Source organism: Callionymus lyra, chromosome 7, assembly GCF_982586985.1.
Source record: "Callionymus lyra chromosome 7, fCalLyr1.hap1.1, whole genome shotgun sequence".
Lineage (NCBI taxonomy): Eukaryota > Metazoa > Chordata > Actinopteri > Syngnathiformes > Callionymidae > Callionymus > Callionymus lyra.
Window position 1 is genome coordinate 6,778,679 of NC_141824.1, and position 20,985 is coordinate 6,799,663.

Here is a 20,985-nt window from a genome sequence, read left to right on the forward strand (position 1 = left end):
ATGGCTGGAGGCAGACCCGGCTGCAGAAAAACATTACATTTTTTCAGGGGGGCAAACTTTTCAACCTAAAAACGTATTGGCTTCAGGCTGAACAATGGCTCTGGGACGACTCGCACAGTACAGAGAAATAATTCTCCCATTACTAAAAAGTGACGGTTGATCCCAAAATCTAAAAAAAACTAACAACCAACAACAACGTTTAGTGCTGTGTCCATGTATTAAACTAAAGCACCACAGCTTCACTTCTACTAAAAACATAAGCACTGAAGTCAACCTGAACACTGGATTGAACATCAAATAATTTTTCATTTTATTCAATCATGTGATGTGTGATGTGTTTGATACTTGATGAAGCCCAGTTGCTGAAAAATATGTTTTTTAAAAGGGCACCAAATGACCAACATGACAATACAGGCTCATTCTACAGGAGCCTTGTTTTTAAAAGGTACAATAAAAACACTGAACTGAGCCCAAGTCCAAGACAGGTGACTTGGTGAGTTCAAGTAAAGCTTTAGCTGCAGCGACTCTCAGTTTGAAGGTTCACTCCAGGGTTCAGGTTGACTTCAGTGTGTTTTCAGTAGACTTGGATGGCGTTGCTTCCTGCTCGCTCTCCTTGTTACTTTTTACTCGTCAGGGTATTATGGATGTTCATACTAAAAACCAAAACCAATTACCGACTCTTTAAGCAACTGTAACCATTAATGTCAAATGATAACAATAACTGTAGTGGAACCTAATGACCACTTGGGTGCGCTGTTCTCTAGACATTGATGGATGTGTGTTGAGAGATAGAAGAAGATAATAAACAAACATATTTTGAATCCCGGATTTCTGTTAGTGTTGTTGTGTGTTCTCACATGGCAATAACTGAAGAGTTGAGCTACAACATTGTACATTAAACTCACCTGTAATAGGCGTAACAAGCTTTGGCTTCGTTCGACAGGGCAGAGGGTTGAACTCTTATGGAAAAAAAAACGTTTTCCTGCCAAGGCGGTCACGGCTGACCCTGGGGGCGGGCACTGCCCCTCAATGCCCGCCCATGCCGCCGGGTCTGGCTGGAGGATAATCTTGATCCATGTTTATTTGGTTAGATTTCCAGGAGAATCCTCTGCTCTGCCACACCTTGCGAAGAATCGACTCTTTCGTAGTGAAACTGAAAAACGTGACGATGATGGAGGTCTTGCGCCGTCGGGCGGCTGCGGTCCAGCGGAGCGTCGCTCTCTCCATCCTCAGCTCCTCTGCTCTCTGTCATCCCAAGTCCTTCACGAAGCAAGTTCTCCACAAAAGTTATCATGGAGGATGACTCCTCAGCCCCCTCCGGAACGCCATAGATCCGTATTCTTTTCTTCTTTTCTCTTCTAGATCGACTTTCCAAGTCCACCATCTTCTCCTCGACTCTCGCGTGTAGCTTTAGCATCTCCGTATAAACTTCCTCGACGTTCTGAAGCCTTTCTTCTGCCGTCACCATCCGTCCCTCTGCCTCTTCCATCCTTGTATTTAGCTCCGACATCTCTTCTTTTAATGATTGAAATTGAGTTTTACTTTCCTGTCAGAACCCTCTCAGTTCTTGCAGGATGAGATCCATGTCGGCCATGTTGGCTCCTAGCTTCGTTGTCTGCGCCGCTACAGGTGTTTTCTCTGTCCTTCGAAACACGTCTTTCGGGTCCAAATCACGGAAGAATGCTTGACCCCTTTGTTTAAAATGTAAAATCTTCAGAAATGTCTCCGTTTGTGGGGTTTTTTTTCGTTAATGTATCCGGTTCTATTGAGATCTTCTTCCCCACGCTGCCATCACATCGCTGTTCGCCCGGAAGCCCTCAGCTCCATTCTTTGACACACTTTTATTTTCATTTATTTATTTTTGAAATTTTGACATATTGATATTCATTCACACAATTACTTTTAAATGTATACACTTTGTTACATATTTATACAATTATTTAAACATTTATTTAGACATTTATTTAGACATAAGTCATTTATCTTCCTTCATTGACTTCACCTTTCCTGATGATAAGATTCCAGGGTTGAGTCAGTACTTGGGTGACTTAGGTCAGTCTGTCAAACTGAGCCTGAGAAACCTGGGTGTTGTATTTGATAAAGACATGTCTCTTGTTTGCAGAAAACTGACCAGAAACTGTTTCCTTCAACTGAGAAAAATCTCTAAACTTAGGAAAATGTTGTCGGAACATGATCTGTCTCGTCTGCAGTTGATTCAGAACTCTGCAGCAAGAATTCTAACCCGCTCTAGTAGAAGAACTCACATTTCTCCGATCCTTAAAACTCTTCACTGGCTTCCAGTTTCTTTCAGGATCAACTTTTAAATTCTGCTTCTTACTTTTAGAGCTATTCGTGGTCAGGCTCCTCCTTACATCACTGATCTGATCCAGCCTTACACCCCAGCTCGGGCTCTGAGGTCTGTGGATCAGAATCTACTTATGGTTCCTCGCACACAGCTCAGGACCAGAGGAGAGAAATCTTTTCAGGCTGTTGCTCCTAAGCTTTGGAACGATCTTCTCTCTCTTTGCTCTTGATGGATCTACTGACTCCTTTAAGAAACATCTTAAGATGTTTCTATTTGTTCAGGCTTTTCCTTGAATTTCTGGAACTCCTGTGTTGTTCTCAGTACTATCCTGATCTTTAAAGTATGTACTTTTGTGAGTATTGTTTTGGTTGTTTAAGCGCTTTGTGACCCTGGTCTCGAAAAGCGCTATATGAATAAATATTACTTACTTACTTACCTTCCTCAACAACAAAACATAAGAATAAAACACTTGACATTCTAAACCTAGCACGCAGTGCTAAAGGAAAATTGTTTAAAACCTTCCTATGAACCATGACATGAGTAATGATTTAGACTTAGTTATTATCACACATAAAAACACTGTGAATGAAAAAAAAATTGTCTGATGCACGAGTCAATCCTGAGTCCTTATGTTCACAAGCCCGCCGCGCTATCAAGCGCCCAATGTTATACTTAGCTGTTCTGTGATTGGCTGAGAGTAACATAAACATGATGTCACTGATGGGCTTCTCTCAAAGCGACCCCACCCACGCCTGATTGACAGGATATGAAATAGGAAAGAAGAAAATCTCCATCCGAAGAAGTGCATTAACATTTTGGCAGCTGAAAATTAAAACTATATATAGATACATATTCAAACATATATATTCATAAAAACATACATACCTATATAATAAACATAAAAGATAGAAACAGAACTAGAACAATGAACAAAACCTGCCTGGTCCACACCGTACTCCACAATATGACGTTCCTTATTTTTGTTCTTTGTATACATTTCTGGTATCAAACTTTTTTGTGACACAATATTTGAATTCATTTTGATTGCTATCAACATAAGATATGCTTTGAAATCAAGATGTGTAGATTGTTTGTTTGTGCAGTTTTATTTTCTATTTTGCATACAAGGTGTCAGTGGTTAACTTGGTTTATGACAAAACAACTTTCACAAGAAAATAATTCAATGTATAAACGAAACCACCATTTTATTTATTTTCAAAATGTCCCAACAGTTGATCTCATGGAAAACTCAAAAGCATCTAAAATCCATTCAGCACTCACTCACAGATCCATCGCTCACGACACTAAACATTATCCTCCATGTTGACAGATTTGGGTATAGACTGGAGAAACATAGTTTGCTAGTTCAAAAGGTGATGCGACATTCACGTGCTTTAACTAACTAGATTCTATAGCAAAATATAAATATAGAAATATAGCAAAGCACACGACCTGGAAATCAGAAATGTGCGCATGTGCATTACATTTAAAATACACAGCTTTATTTATATAGCAGGTGATATGGAATCTTTTCGAGTCTCAAAGCATCAATTTTATGAAAGATAAGAGGAAGATGATGAATCAAGTCTATACCATCTACTGGTTCAAATGAAGATAAGTATTAATCATAGTCTGTTACAATAATTGTGTCATGTTTTTAATGATTCTACTCTCTACACTCGCCCTGATGTTAAGATGATGAGAGTAAACAAACTCTTTTATTTCTACTTCTATTATTTCCATTTAAATTAGGAGCTTATGAAATAAACCACCGTTTTGCAGGACAAACTTTTTTTTTTATGACGATCATCGACACAAACAAGGAGCTGACGTCATATTTCCTTCTAAACTTAAACAAAAGAAAACTTTCCCTGGAACGTCTAAATATTTATTTTCATTTAAACCAGAAGAATATATAGAAACGATTAATTATTTTCCTCTTATCTTCCATAAAAAGTTTCTCCATCTCAACATTATCGTCAACGATCTCAACATTATTTTCCACGAGAACCGGTAAGAACATGATTTAGAACATTCTTCGCTGTTAGATTATTGTCATTCAAAATTTTTTCATGTTGATACAGCGACGCCCCCAAGAAAGCTAGCAGCTAGCAGCTAGCTGGGAGCAGTTAAAAGGATAATCTAGTTTAAAAAACTCTTTTATATTTTTATGCTTTTCTGTCTTCAGAACATGTTTCAGGGAGACAGGGTTTTCTAAATCAGGTTTAATGTGAAGGATCCGAGCTTTGACATCGGTCGAGAGATGATGGATGAAGACGTGGAGAGGCTCCTACACGAGTTAGAAATGTTTTGTTTTTTTTGTTTTTTTTAAAAAGCATTTTATTAATTTTGTTTGCTTCTGTGTTTTCTTTCAATTCTATTTTTGTATTTACTTGTGAAATTTAAATTTGAAGTTATTTTATTTCCTTGACATCGTTTCATTGAAGTTTCTCTAACTTTATTTTCCGTTATTTCTGACGTCACTTCCGCTGGTCCTTCAGTCAAGTGAGGTCTGTGAAGGTGAGTCGCAACGTTTTATTGTCTTTTGTTATCTTTGTCATCTCTTCTGTTAAATGACTGTTTTAAACGCTATATGTTGTCAATGTGTTTGAATGAAAGTGATGTATTTATGTATTTTGTGACACGTGTTTAGTTTATCGTTCCATTAATTTATTTGTTATTCATTTTAATTGTTTATGTGTGTAGTGAGATCGTGTGGATTGTTTGGAGGAATTTTGCATTTTGTTTTTCTTTGTTTTGTTTTTTTTGTGATTTAAGTATTTGTTTCGTATTGTGAACAGTTTCCGACTCTGTTTAGTGTTGTCCTGTAGATGGTGCTGTTTATATGTATTAGTGTACAATTGTAATGTTTATTATTTTGAAATAAATTCAAATGTATAGAATTGAAATGAAAAGGAAAGATCTGACCACATCTGTTACATATGAATACTATTTTTAAATGTTTGGTGACAGTTTATTACATATTCTGCACAGGTGAAAACTTATTAATTTATTAATTCAATTACAGTTGTTTGTTCTTTCAGAGCAGCTTTATGACTATTCAACAGATAGAAAAAAGATTGTGACTTACTTGACCTTCTGTAGAGCCAGCAGTTCATTTAAATATAGCAACACAAAAACCTTCATGAGCCTTGAAGGAGAAAACATGATTCGGGCTTTAATGTTGGTCTGGAAAAGATCTACAAATAGAATTACTTACTTATTAATTACCACCTTTAGTATCAGCACACACTCGCATGTACACACGCTCACACACACACACTCGCATGTACACACACTGACATACAAAAATACATACACTCAAACATGCATACAATACACAAAGACAGACATGTACATAAAGATGGACACATACAAAAAGATACAAAGACACACATGTACGTAAAGATGGACACATACAAAAAGATACACACTCAAACATGCAAAGACACACATGTACATAAAGATGGACACATACAAAAAGATATACACTCAAACATGCAAACATACAAAGACACACATGTACATAAAGATGGACACATACAAAAAGATACACACTCAAACATACAAAGACACACATGTACATAAAGATGGACACATACAAAAAGATATATACTCAAACATACAAAGACACACATGTACATAAAGATGGACACATACAAAAAGATATACACTCAAACATGCAAAAATACAAAGACACACATGTACATAAAGATGGACACATACAAAAAGATACACACTCAAACATACAAAGACACACATGTACATAAAGATGGACACATACAAAAAGATATACACTCAAACATGCAAACATACAAAGACACACATGTACATAAAGATGGACACATACAAAAAGATACACACTCAAACATACAAAGACACACATGTACATAAAGATGGACACATACAAAAAGATATATACTCAAACATGCAAACATACAAAGACACACATGTACATAAAGATGGACACATACAAAAAGATATATACTCAAACATGCAAACATACAAAGACACACATGTACATAAAGATGGACACATACAAAAAGATATATACTCAAACATGCAAACATACAAAGACACACATGTACATAAAGATGGACACATACAAAAAGATATACACTCAAACATGCAAACATACAAAGACACATGTACATAAAGATGGACACATACAAAAAGATACACACTCAAACATGCAAAGATACAAAGACACACATGTACATAAAGATGGACACATACAAAAAGATACACTGAAACATGCACAACGACACATGTACATAAAGATGGACACATACAAAAAGATACACACTCAAACATACAAAGACACACATGTACATAAAGATGGACACATACAAAAAGATACACACTCAAACATACAAAGACACACATGTACATAAAGATGGACACATACAAAAAGATATATACTCAAACATGCAAAAATACAAAGACACACATGTACATAAAGATACACACTCAAACATGCAAACATACAAAGACACACATGTACATAAAGATACACACTCAAACATGCAAACATACAAAGACACATGTACATAAAGATGCAAACATACAAAGACACATGTACATAAAGATACACACTCAAACATGCAAACATACAAAGACACACATGTACATAAAGATACAAACTCAAACATGCAAACATACAAAGACACACATGTACATAAAGATGGACACATACAAAAAGATATACACTCAAACATGCAAACATACAAAGACACACATGTACATAAAGATACACACTCAAACATGCAAACATATACAAAGACACACATGTACATAAAGATGGACACATACAAAAAGATATACACTCAAACATGCAAACATACAAAGACACACATGTACATAAAGATGGACACATACAAAAAGATATACACTCAAACATGCAAACATACAAAGACACACATGTACATAAAGATGGACACATACAAAAAGATATACACTCAAACATGCAAACATACAAAGACACACATGTACATAAAGATACACACTCAAACATGCAAACATATACAAAGACACACATGTACATAAAGATACACACTCAAACATGCAAACATACAAAGACACACATGTACATAAAGATACACACTCAAACATGCAAACATATACAAAGACACACATGTACATAAAGATACACACACAAACATGCAAACATACAAAGACACACATGTACATAAAGATGGACACATACAAAAAGATATACACTCAAACATGCAAACATACAAAGACACACATGTACATAAAGATACACACTCAAACATGCAAACATATACAAAGACACACATGTACATAAAGATACACACTCAAACATGCAAACATACAAAGACACACATGTACATAAAGATACGCACACAAACATGCAAACATACAAAGACACACATGTACATAAAGATACACACTCAAACATGCAAACATACAAAGACACACATGTACATAAAGATACACACTCAACATGCAAACATACACAAAGTGTATACAGTTCCGTCACTTGAGATCTTGAGATCTCTGCACCAGAAGAGGATGTTCCTGCACCAGAGTCTCAACCAGATGGAGGTGGTAACAGAACCTCCACTGCAGACATGGACCCCCGCCCAGGTGTGACTTGGCCCTAGAAGAAGTGTTGAAGAAGGCAGTTGTTGGCACTGGACAGTCTCGCATCAGAGCGACGGACAAGATCCTGGTCATCGTGGACAATCCACTCCACGGCGCCATCCAGAGGCAGAGGAGCAGCTTCAGTGGTGGATCCGTGTCCTGCTCAACAGAGACTCAGAAGGTGGTTCCTCCCCCATAACTATACTTGACGCATCAATACTGCCTTCAATTCTCTTCTGTAAACACCATTTCTGTCATTATTACATCGTTTGTTTACACAATTTATTTTATTTTGCACAGCTAAGATTTTATTTTCATCTGCTGCCATGTTGTGTATTGTGTATATTTTAGTTTAGTTTATTTTTGCTGCCATTTCTTGTGAATAGTTAATTTGACTAATTTTCGTTAATTCTCTGTTTCCTTGCATGTTTGATTTCAATCTGCTTTGATTCTTACTGTGTTTTTGACGTTTATTATATATTTTGTCCATAACTGATGGTTGTTTTATTGTATGTTTGCCTGAAACAGGTCTTTCTTGGGTGTGAGACCTCGTGTCTCAGTGAGACTTCCTGTATAAATAAAGGTTAAATAAAATAATCTTTAGACGTGTTTCTTCTGTAACTGCTTGAACCTTGAGTTTCTCTACGGAGATAAATAAGTATTTATCTAGACATGAACCTGCTGCCCCCCCCACGGTCAACAAAATGTATAAATAAGTCAAAATATATAAATGACAAAATGTGTATTTATACGTAAAACAGCTTCGTTCTTTGACAAAAATTAAATCAGAAGCCATTTATTTATACAATGTTAGGTATTTATACATTTATTTATAATAAAGTCATTTATCTTTTATTTATTTACTTATTTATATTTATTTATTTATCTTTTCAGGCTGTTGCTCCTAAGCTTTGGAACGATCTTCTCTCTCTTTGCTCTTGATGGATCTACTGACTCCTTTAAGAAACATCTTAAGACGTTTCTATTTGTTCAGACTTTTCCTTGAATTTCTGGAACTCCTGTGTTGTTCTCAGTATTATCTTGATCTTTAAAGTATGTACTTTTTTGAGTATTGTTTTGATTGTTCAAGCGCTTTGTGACCCTGGTCTCGAAAAGCGCTATATAAATAAATATTACTTACTTACTATTTATCCTCCTTCATGCACGTCTGAGTCAGTATAATGCACCTATCGGCGGAGATGTGTCACTGCACCTAAAAAAAAAACTAGTCTGTAGGTTTTTGGTTGATTATTTAAAGAAACATAAATGATAAACTAACACTCCTGATGTGAACTTTTCAATCACATCGACTCAGGGATCCACTGTGGCTCGATAGCAGTGTTTAAAGAGTAGAACATGTACTTTTAAAATTTCATTTTTTTTTTTTTTTAATTATTTTTATTTAAAGCTGCAGTCGAGCAGCAACACTATAAACCTAAGTAATTTATATATATATATTACATTATTATATATATACATTTGTAGAGCTTTTCCAGACCAGGGTCACAAAGCGCTTAAACAATCAAAACAATACTCAATAAAATATATACTTTAAAGTTCCAAGACAACATAAGACAAACACAGGAGTCAGAAAATCACAGAAAAGCCTGCAATAAAAATGTCTCAAGAACACGCAGATTCTTATACGCGACTCATTTAATGGTTTATTTTCCTGGTATTTCTTGTGTTGTTTCCTGGAGGCCTTACTGCATGTACTTCCTCACGAGCTGACAACAATGTTGCCATCAATGATGTTTTTTTTGTTGTTTTTTAAGTTGTAAAAGCCGATTATGACTGCAATGCTTCATGAAGCTTCATCAAAACATCACTTCTCTTAAAGACGCATGAAATTCTCGGTAGACTTGATGTTTCACCGACACCTTATGAATCACTCTCACCAGGTTTTCATTCATAATACCAGTTTTAATCATCACTTTTTTATTGAAGCGGATATTTCCCATTAGCATTGTACGTGTCCACGGCCCACCATCTTCTCCCAGGGGCCGCCCACGCCTGCTCCCAGCCTCCGTGCAGAGTCCCTTACATCAGTTGGGTCGTGGGGGTTTGAGGGGGAGGTTGTGTGAGCCACGACCAGGCACTCTTCGTCCACTAGAGCGATGGGTGGATCCATTATAGCTCTTGATGGAGTCAATCATTGTTTTAAGGGTCCTGTGCATCTCCCAACACTCTTGGATCTTTCTGTGGTACAGAGGTAGGGGGACTTTAAGGCTGGAAGCTGGTGTGGAGTAGTTCCCCCTCCGATGGTAGGTTCAGGGACGAGCGCTAGTTCAAGTGAACTCTGCAGGACCAGGAGGCGGGAGGCGGACTCGGGGGCGTCCCAGACAAAGACGACCTCATAAAACAAAAGTCATCTTCGTGAGTGGAATAGGTGGACAGACCGATACATGGGGCACAATCCGAGGATAAAATAGAACAGCAAACATTCTCTGATACACACACATCCCAACAGATCAGCCACCCCCTAAAAAAAACAAACAAAAAAACAAAACAAAAAGGGCAAACAAGCAGTCCAACCATACAAAGTGACATCAGGCCTTTTCAAAGTGACATCAAGTTTCTCTTCTTAATCCCAATCGTAATATATAAAGTCCGTCTCCCACAGTCGACGATGATCACACTTCTCAGTGGCTCCTTTTCATGGCTACTCAACAAGGTTAGGGTCCGCTCTGAACAACGAAAACAGATCCGGGAGTCCAGTCGTTAGAATCCATGGCTTAAAACATGACGGGCAATGATAGCAGCAGCATCACCATCAGGTTACAGCACATTCAGAGAAATAGAAACGCAGGGACAGCTACACATCTGGATGACGGGAAATCAAGTTTGCCGAGTACAATCACATTCCTATAGCGACACCGAACATTCCACCGAAGTTGTACGTCTGTTCGGACTCGGAGCAGCTCGCCCATGACGGCGGACGCTCGGAGTCCGATGAACATCCAGAATGATATGACATGGAACAAGTGTTGGATCAGTTAGCAGGCTTTAAGGGGCGTTACATTTCTACGCTTCACTGAATCGATGCTAATCTCATTGAAGTACACTGCAAAGAAACAAAAAACAACAACAATATAACCAGGATGAGCTATACTGGACCCAGTATGAGGCAGCAGCAGGAGAGGACCCCAACCCTGGTATGATACATTTTAAAAGGTGCCACTTTGGAGTGAATTGGATTCTGGAGGGCTTGGAAAAGGCAAGGAGTGAGACAGTTTTTTTTTTTTTTAACTTAAACCTCCCTCCAAAGAGATGCACTATAAGAAAGGAGTGCCACAAAAGTAGATCCAGAGAGGACATTAGCTTTCCTTAAGTCCTACCCCCAAGTAGAAATCAGAGGATGACTGTGAAAAGGAGATGATGGTTGATAAAAAGGAGGAGCCCACCACTCTACCTGGGCTCCTCCCTTCTGTCCTCCCGCCTGGTGCGGACTAGCTGAGAGCCATCAGCAGGTTGCTGGACCCAGTTGTTGTCATGGAGCCCAACACGACAGCCGGGAGTGTCCTTGTCCGTACACCGGCAGCACATCCAATAGGAACGTCCATAAGGCAGGTCATGGTGGTAAGGTTTAGGGTGCCAACGGCACAGTGAAACATCTCCGCGCTCATATTGCCGCTTGCACTGCTTGCAGGGGTCTTCCTTGTAAAGGGGGTCTTGATTCCAGCGCGAGTCAATTGCCCGGACTCCAAAAGTTTCAATAAGCACCTTGAAATAGTGGCAGGTGCACTTGAGGGCGGCCAAAGAGCGCGTGGGTAAATAACTGAAGATGTTCACCATGATGTGGTCGGGAAGCAGCAACATGTACTGGCGAGGTTCGAGCAGCCGCTGGATCTGGAAGCGGATCTCGAGAAAGTCATGAGATACATGGCGGTAGAGGCGACACAACGCTGGGTCCGAGCAGTCGTCGGCCAGAGGAGAGTCCGGTCGAGTCACTCGCTCGCCCGAGCCCACCGTCACGCCAGTCCCTGAACTGTTGTTGTTGGCACAGTCCAAAGAGCATATTCCGAGACCCCTACTACTACTTGATTCCTTGGTCTCTTCCTCAGCATGCCGAGGAGGCTGAAGAAAAAACAATTGTCCAGGTGGAGGATCGTCAGATGTAGATTCACTAGAGCTGTTAATCCCCCCGCCAGCTCCACTAGGCAACGCAAAACACACAGTCTCTTCTTGCACATTCTCAGTACTGTCTTTCCCGAAGAACACACATTGGTCGACAGCACCAGTCACCACGACCTCCACATGGAAGCCGGTGACTCGTTCTCTCGCGACTCCTGCAGCTTTCTTCTCTGCAGACGACAGATCCTGCGTCTGATCCAAGTTACCGGTACTTTGCTTGTCATGGTGATGTTCCCCCTCTTGTTTAGGGGCAGCAGTCGTAGCAGCGAGCAGGAGGCTGTTGGGGTCTCTGGAGGATGGACTTACTAACTGATAGAGGTCACAAGTGATTTTCTCTTTGGACCTTGCTGAGGTTTGGCTCGAGCCTCCTCCGCAACTCATAAACATACAGCGGGACCGGCCAGCTGGCTCCAATTGAGAACGTGGGTCCAGGTTGGACACTCTAAAGGCTATTCGTACTTCGCCGTGACTGTGGCTCGGTGGGGGTGGCGGTGTTACGTTGCCAGACTCCCCCCCTGTCCTGCCGTCCCTCCCTTGAGCCTGATTTGATAAGTCCGTTCCAGAACAGGCATCTACATGGAGGCGATTCTCTAGGTTCTGTGATTCAAAATGTGCAATAGCCTCAGCGACTCTGCAAGACTCTTTCTGCTCCTCCAACTCCTCGTCGGTCTGGATAGGCGATAGTGACTCTTTGGAGGACTGTCCATTTAAATTGTCCGTCAACGACATAGGGGAGGGGTCTGGCACTGTTCCCCGGAGTAGAGTGTGCTGGTGTGGGGTAAGGCTTGGGTCGTGGGTGATACCTGGGGTCTGTTGGAGGTGCTGGTTCGCATGAACCGCCACGATGCCTTGGAGGGCCATGGCTGTTCTTTGTTCAACCAAGGCCACCATCTCTGCCACTGACAGCAGGTCCGTTTCATTCACTTCTGCTTGTGCCAAGTCATCAGGGATCGAAGGTACATTGGCCAGAGGGGAGTCACGACGGAGGTGTGAGGCAGAAGAACGAGTTGGAGGGTCATAGGAAGAGCATCGCCTTCGTCTTTTTGCTTTACTGCAGTCTGTTGCCCAATTACCTTTGACCTGTAGAGAAGACATGTTTGTTAAATAAAAAGAAAACATTTGTTAAAAAACATTGCAGTGCAATTCCTTCTTACCTTCATGGCACTTGGTCTAGGTTGTCCTGCACCACTAAATTGATGTGCCACGAAAAAGGCGATCTTTTCCTTGGTGTTCCCAGGTTTGATGACGTACCACGTGTCCAGTAAGACACGACCATCTTCCATTTGTGGCGTTGCGGGGTCAGCGGGGTTTGAAGGGGGCTGTGTCGGCGTGTTGGAAACATGCTCCGGCTCGGGTGGAGTGTTTTCCGAGCCCACGTCCTCCTTTTCTCTGACCACCTCCTGAACTCCGGCGGAGACCCCATCATCAGTTCCATCAATTGTCCTCCTGGTGCTTTGTGAAGCATCACCTTTGAAAAGAGAGGGGGACCCCACTCCCCCACCCCCTCCATCCCCGGCCCCATTGACCCCCGAGACTGTACTCCTGGCTTTGTTCTGAGAAAAGGTGCCGAAGGGGCGTGGGCACCACAGGCGGATGTGGGAGAAAGTGTCTCGGTCCATCAGGATGGAGACTGCCGGAACATCCCGGCACCTTATGCTGGCCAGCAAGCACAGAGAACCAGAAGCGTCATAGTTGGTCCTGTGCCCCAGGGCCGACTCGATGGGCACGGAGCACCACCCAGCTTAACGACAGCACCAGTCATAAAACCTGCATTTAAAGGATAGAAAGAGGTGGAGGGGCAGGGTACAAGCAGAAGGGGGAGGGTCATGAGAAGAAAAAGATTAAACACAGTCCTTATCTCCATAGAAACAGATGTCATCAGTGTCACAATCAATTCAAACAATCAATAATTAATAATAAAACCAACATCTGCCTAACACACTACTACTACTGGCCACAACAAGCGGTGTTTCAAATGAGCTACACGTCTTCACGCTAATTAATTCAGTATTATTTAAAGAAGAAGATTATAGAATATTTGAATTTAAAGTTCAATTTTACATATTGCCTAACAAGTAATATGTTTTGGGTTGGATACAAGCAAGTAAAAAAAAATAAAAATTCTAATGGGAAAGTTTACTAAACTTGCACCACCAAATAGTAGTAGTAATTCCAGGCCTACTATAGTTGAACAGTACTATCCCACCACAGTCAGTTCGAACCCCCTTAATAACATTAGGGGAACAGGGGGGGGCATTCCAGAATGGCGTCTGCGACAGCTTTATGAATGTGACAGAAGATGGAACACAAAGGCTCTCCTGCATCCTAATGCTTTAAAGACATCTTGGTTAAGAGCCGGCACTACAGGGAGGAGCATGGTGACATATGCCGGACCTATTTTTAGAAAGCAGCTGGGGGGGTGGGAGGTCTTTAAAATTGTCGTAACCCACCTGCCCACCCTCGCTCCTTGATAGATGCCATAGGGACTACTCTAGAGCTTAAAGAGCCTTTGCACACGGTTGTTTACTTTCGAGACAACGCCAATCTAGTACAATAAAATGACACTGGTGGGAAATGCACTATTCCGTACCTAGTTCTGTAATGAAAGGCTCATTTCATGACAAAGCTCCGGCCGATTTGATAAGCCTTCTCTGATCTACCGAGGGTAACGCCGTCAAGCCTTCATCATTAATCGGACTCATGACACTGATCGCATCAACAGCCATTGAGGAATGTTTCTCTGCAGCAATGCTTGACATTTGCAATCATTAACATCATCTAATGCTCATGGATATCTTCATTACAGGTTAGTCTGTATAGCAATTTAATCAATAATGCTAATATTGCTAACAGCACAGATAAACCACTTATTGACACTGTTGAATGGTAAAGTATATCCAGGAAAATAAGTGTATACTGCACTTCAAATGTATTGTAGCAATTAGAAAATGCTAGTATATTTTAAATTAAAACTGACAAATGTCAGTGAAGAATATTAATGTCACAATACTAGAGAGATGAATGGAGTATCATGGCTATTTCTACCTAAAAACTGTATTTACATTTTTTAATAGAGCTTTAGTTAAGCACAACATGCAGAGCCGTTTTTGCAAGTTGTTAAAAAGTCTGTTCACCCAAGGGAACATTCTAACTACAGAAAATATGAAATGGGTGTCGTCATGGATGCAGGGTTGGAAGCATTTATAGCGTGCCATTGAGAAATGATGGGAAAAAGAAAGGAGGGAAAGAACAAACAAAGTGTTTCATCACCTGTAAGACAACCACCCAACTGTTTACCAAATGTAAATACATGGAAGAAACTACGTCAGTGTGTTCCTGACAAAACATTGAATTGGTTCACAATTGTCTCTTAAGGCAGACATGGATTGGGTTTTTAATTCAACATAAATTGTAGTAATTCACATGATATTGTTAGTTTGTAAACACAATCTAGATAAGATTTTCTTTTTCAATCCCTTATGGAAATTGGCTACTCGTGAGCATGTGTAACTTTGAGTTTTACAACACAGCTGCAAAGGTCAGGACAGAATAATGTGTACCCATTTTAAAAGCAAAAGAACGTGAAAAGGAATATTTGATTTGATTGATTTGACCTACCAAGTAATGCTGATGTAATTCATAAATATCCATTAAAAACTGTTGGAAAACTGAAGTACAACACAGACAAAAAAAAGCACATCTGTAACAAATTCATCTCAACAATACTGCAATTCACCGCTAAGGTTTAAGTAATCTGTGTGGAAAGATACTTTTACTGCAGGCTACAAGTTTAAAAATAAAAAATAAATCAACCAATGACTATTAGCCAGGTTACACCAAGTCCCTTTGTAAAAACTAATCCAATCAGTGGTCAAGATATCAAAACAACAGTAGTGCTGAACCCAGATGTATCCAGTAGCATTTTCCAGTTTTGTTGCTTTATTTATAATGATTTTTTTCTATTAACCACAGGAAAGCAACATATTAAGGCTGCACCATATATTGGAAAAATATTAATATGGCAATATTTCTAAGTGAGATATGCATGTATTAATCACAGAAGAGAGAAATCCTTCAAGGCTGTTGCTCCTATGATTTGTAATGATCTTCCTCTGTGTTTGATGATCTACTGACTCCTTCAAGAGACATCTCAAGACATTCTTATTCGTGCAGGCTTTTCCCTGATCTTCTGGGACACCTGTGTTTTTTAAAAACTTGATCTTTTTAGTATATATTTTTGGATTTTCTTTTCTTTTTGATTGTTAAAGCGCTTGGCGACCCTGGTCCTAAAAAGTTCTCTATAAATATAAATTACTTAATTACTTACATCTTTACACATCATATCAGTGAACAACTGCACAGGATACTTTTGTTGAAGATTAAAACTTTATTTCAGGTAAAAAACCTGAATGTTTAACATGTTAATGTATACAATGTAAATAAATTTGAAATTCTTGAATCATTCCCTTTTTTTAAGACTAAGAATTACATTTTTGCTAAAAGGAAAAACAATAATAATAATCACGCAGTAATATCTATATCACAATTCTAGAGACCAATATCGCACTCATGTCCAATATCGTGCAACACTACAACATTATATATATATATATATATATATATATATATAAAAAAAAATATTACCCATTGTTATTATTATCCATACAGACTCCAATTATCACTTCCAGATCAAGACTTACTTTTACAATAAACAACCATCGTATTATTATTATGGCCATTAATGACATTTCTGAAAGAAATGTCAGGTAATAGGAAATTACTCCAGTTATTTGCATAAAGAAACCAAACCACATCATACGACTTGGTCACTTACGGCAACAGGACAATAGTATTTTTTTGCCATTCGAATTTTGCTGACAGTTTTAAACTCCTTCATTCCAGACTTCCAAAACAGGTCACTGCTTTTCTTCTGTCTGTCTAAACGGGTGGGGCTTTGTTCATTTGGACTAATGGAATGACTCACCGTTGTTGGCCAGTTCAAATGCTTTCTCCTTAATCACACAGCAACAACTGAACTAAGAGCAAGCAGATTAAACTACAGCACGGCGGGAATCTGCTTTACAGTCTCACCATGAGCCCCTCTGTCATTTTCTTCAACATCATCATATTATAAAATGATTATCAAAGGTGCTATGGAAATACTAAACACACGCTTCCTAAGTTTTACAGAATGAAAGGCATGCTCTGCTAAGTACTATGAACTGTAAAAAAAAAAAACAGGTAATTGCATCTACACAGTTATTTTAGGCACAAGCAACCAGACACAAAATTGAAAAGAAAGTCAACAGACCATTTACGACTAGTGACATTTCATTTATTGTTCACACTCCAACTGCAATCACCTTTATAGATGCAGCCAATTTCAACTTTAACTACTCTCTCGGCTGAACTTATTAAAACTGTGTAAAAAAAAAATAACAACTTACAAGCCAAATATTATGGTAATATAAGAACATCATATAAACAATATAGATATAGTAATGTTTCTTCATCCACACCACCGATTGTTCGATTATGTATTTAAATTCTAATTCATTGTGGCGATTGACAGTTTTGATCATGTATCAAGTTCAGGTAAATGTTAAATAAATGTTGCAAGTGTAATTTACACAAGTGAATAAACAGGGACCACTGTACCTTTACAGGTTGTCAGAATTTTGTTGAAGACATTCATTATTACATTGTCAACTAAGCTTCTGTGCCTAATAGTAAAAAAAGAAAATGTAAAAAAAACAAAAGAGGAAAATTTGTTATTGTCGGTGTCATTGACTTGTGGTTCTACGGGAACAAACCGGTCTAATTATTATGTTCTTTAATTTGGTAAATGGTCGACTTAAAACATGTTGGATAGAATTATAGCAGGCCTTGTTAGTTGATTAAAATTGTATAATTAAGGGCAACATACAGAACACTCAAGCTCCTAAACTGTACCGTGTTTAGAAAATATATTTATGGAAATACTTGTTTCTGTTGAACAGAAAATATACAAGTAGAAAATATTGGTATTCATACACCATATTGTTGTCGTATTTTCGTTAGCCCAGAGCAACGTAAAATTCTTAATTTAAAACAGGTTCTGCAAACTAACGCTACAGTTTGATAGTAAGCCTTCTACATAAATGTTACCCATTAAATCCCATTTAAAAAACTAGCCAGCAGGCTTTGCCAAGGCAGCGCTGGGCTCTGCAAATGTTTAAGTATGACATGTTAACTGTCAGAAAGATGGATGACTTGCTAAGGGGATTATAAAACTTGAGCTACAATTCAATCATTGCATTTACCTCTAAGCAAGGGGTGAAGGGCAGTGTCCATAGCCACCATAAAGAAGAAAACATTTTTATTTTGTGGCTGACGGTGGGTAATGCTTATCCAAACTGTATGAATGATGTTGTGAACCTCTAAGACTCTTGGCCTTTCTGATTGCAATATACATCTGATCAACATAACGCCACTTCAGTTCAGTTCATTCACATAAAATGTTGAGCAGAAGTGACATGAGCAAATTAAAGGTCAATAGTAAAGATGGAAAATCTGTAACCTGGACAATAAGGTGAGAAAAGTAATTGTCACAGACATCTAGTCATAAAATAAGCAACTAAAAACTTTGTGCAACATGATCCTTGATGGTAAATGTCAATTTACTATACAAAAATAGAATTATGTAATTTTATTAAATAATACATGAAATTCTGGAAATCATTTTAATACATTTTAATTTATTTTTAAAGAGATAAACAATAGGGCATCAACATTGAGGTTTGATTTGATCATCGCCAGTTGCAACATGCACAGACCGACCGAGCATTTGTAAAATGTATTAGTTTTTATTTTTCAGATCAATTTCACATTTCGGAAAGTAACTCTTCATTTATAAAATGAATAAAGAATTGTGATTCAATACACAAATTAATTCATCCACCCGAGTATTTAAAACCAACACAAAATATATAATAATATGCATTGATGAACCTTGAGTAAAGCATGCACTGGATTTTGATAAATATCTTAGTGGTTCGGTCTATCCAAATAAATGAAGGTATTTGATGAATACGGTTAGCCCTCAACTTAAAATACCAATAAAAAAAGAAAAATAAACTAAAAAATATATATATTTTTGTCATCTTTGAAAAGGAAAGCTTTTTACAGTCAGTGTTTATTCAATAATTCTAAACCAAGTGCATCCGTTTCGAACATAATCCTCTGTATTCAAATGTCTACAAAGCTGATCATAATACTGCAGACAGAAACTACCAGGAAATGATTGAATAAAAGCTGCAGTAAAACTTTACTCAGTTCAGCATTTTCACGCCTAATAAGTGTAATGATAATGACTAGATGTGTATTTTGGTGGCAGAAAAGGAAAAACGCAAATGTCTATTTGTCACCACGTCAACAAAATGTTTTACTCATCGTACCTTCGAGCTCTCATCGGAACTGGGCCTCAGGTGACTAGCGCCAGGTCGTGTAAAATAGAAGAACTTATTGGCAGTAAACTTCTGTGACAACCCTCGAAAACTCAACATTTACAAAAGACACTGTGCACAGTTATAAAATACTACCTGAGAGGAGTATTATTGCGCTTAAAATTATAAGACTTACGCACAACTAGGAGGAAGCTGAGGAATTAGCTTAAACAACGATGAAGTAAATGTTCTATTGTGTTGTTATCTTTTGAAATGTGAAGAGCTCGAGTGTTGTCGTGTCAATATAAGAACTTTATGTTCAAAGCGGTGGTATAAATGCTCTTATAAACGCTTTGTTCTTTCATCTGGTCGCCGTTCAAGTAAGAAAGTAAACAAAACACCTAGCTGAAGAACCTGCTAACGTGTTAGCATCATTTACCTGAGCACATCATCGGCGGCTAAGAAGCTAACAAGGGTGAATAACGGAGCAAAAGTCCTCACCGTGTTTGTGTTTATCTCCGACAGTAGCTCCTTTGACCTGCACAGGTCGATGACAGGCGTTCCCGTTGCTCGGTTGTCTCTCAAAACACCCCCGTCGATGGTGGAGCGCGGCTAGCAAGAGTTAGCTAGCCGCGTCCACGTAGCTAGGCTAGGCTAAGCTAAGCTAAGCTAAGCTAGCTCGCAGGCCAGCGGAGACCATCTATTGAGGAAGCCTGAAGAGAGGCCGCTGTCCAGGCTTGTCACGTCTCTGGACACCCTCTCCTGGACGGTACGCCTGGCTCGGGCTCCCAGCAGCCCCTCTCTTGTTATCTTTTCAGAAGTGACACCAGCTTTTTACGGTATGTTCCAAAATACTCGGTGTCAGGACGACAAGGGGGAGGGGCCACCTTGTTGACAAGCAGCTGCACAATAGCAACAACCAATCGTAGCCGAGAGTTGGTGCTATGCCCATATATGGAACAGGTGCGGATCCCTCCCCCCCGCCTGCCGCGTTACCTCCACAGGTCAATGACAAAAGGTCACAGGTGAGGCTTTAAAACACACATATTATCTGCTACTGTGGGTGTGTTCAAAATACATATGGATTACAGTTTAATAACTTCACCTCCATTCATTATATTTTTATGACCCGCATCCCTTGTCGATCCCGATGAAACGTTTTGAAGTAGATGTTTGTAACTGTAATGTTTACTTTTTAATTTAATTCTTATTTAATATGCACTTGTCATTTAACTTTCGTTTCATTGTTTATATCAAATGACGAAGTCAGCATTATTATTTAAAATTTAATTTACTTGTTAGTGATAGTTTACCTTAAATTGGTAGTAAAAGAGTTTAAGTTAAAATTTGAACTCTTTTTTAATAAGTAATTTAAGTAATTTATATTTATAGAGCGCTTTTCTAGACCAAGGTCACAAAACGTTTAAACAATCAAAAAAATACTCAAAAAATATACACCAAAAAGATCAAGATAACACCAAGAACAACACAGGAGTCCCAGAAAATCCTGGAAAA

The 20,985-nt window shown here is 38.9% G+C and overlaps 1 protein-coding gene across 2 annotated transcripts; it reads right to left on the minus strand.

Moving 5' to 3' along the window:
* Positions 1 to 9,810: 9,810 nt before the first annotated feature.
* Positions 9,811 to 20,338, minus strand: fbxo46 (F-box protein 46). 2 transcript variants are annotated; one of them, XM_087795104.1, is made up of 3 exons: positions 19,972 to 20,338; positions 13,201 to 13,813; positions 9,811 to 13,126 (listed from the first exon to the last, which is right to left on the minus strand). In XM_087795104.1, exons 2-3 carry the CDS (start codon positions 13,663 to 13,665, stop codon positions 11,321 to 11,323), a joined length of 2,271 nt encoding a protein of 756 aa, XP_087651230.1. In that variant the 5' UTR covers positions 13,666 to 13,813; positions 19,972 to 20,338; the 3' UTR covers positions 9,811 to 11,320. The 2 variants fall into 2 exon arrangements, with proteins under 2 accessions (XP_087651230.1, XP_087651231.1); XM_087795105.1 differs by lacking the exon at positions 19,972 to 20,338 and adding an exon at positions 19,483 to 19,666.
* Positions 20,339 to 20,985: the final 647 nt, after the last annotated feature.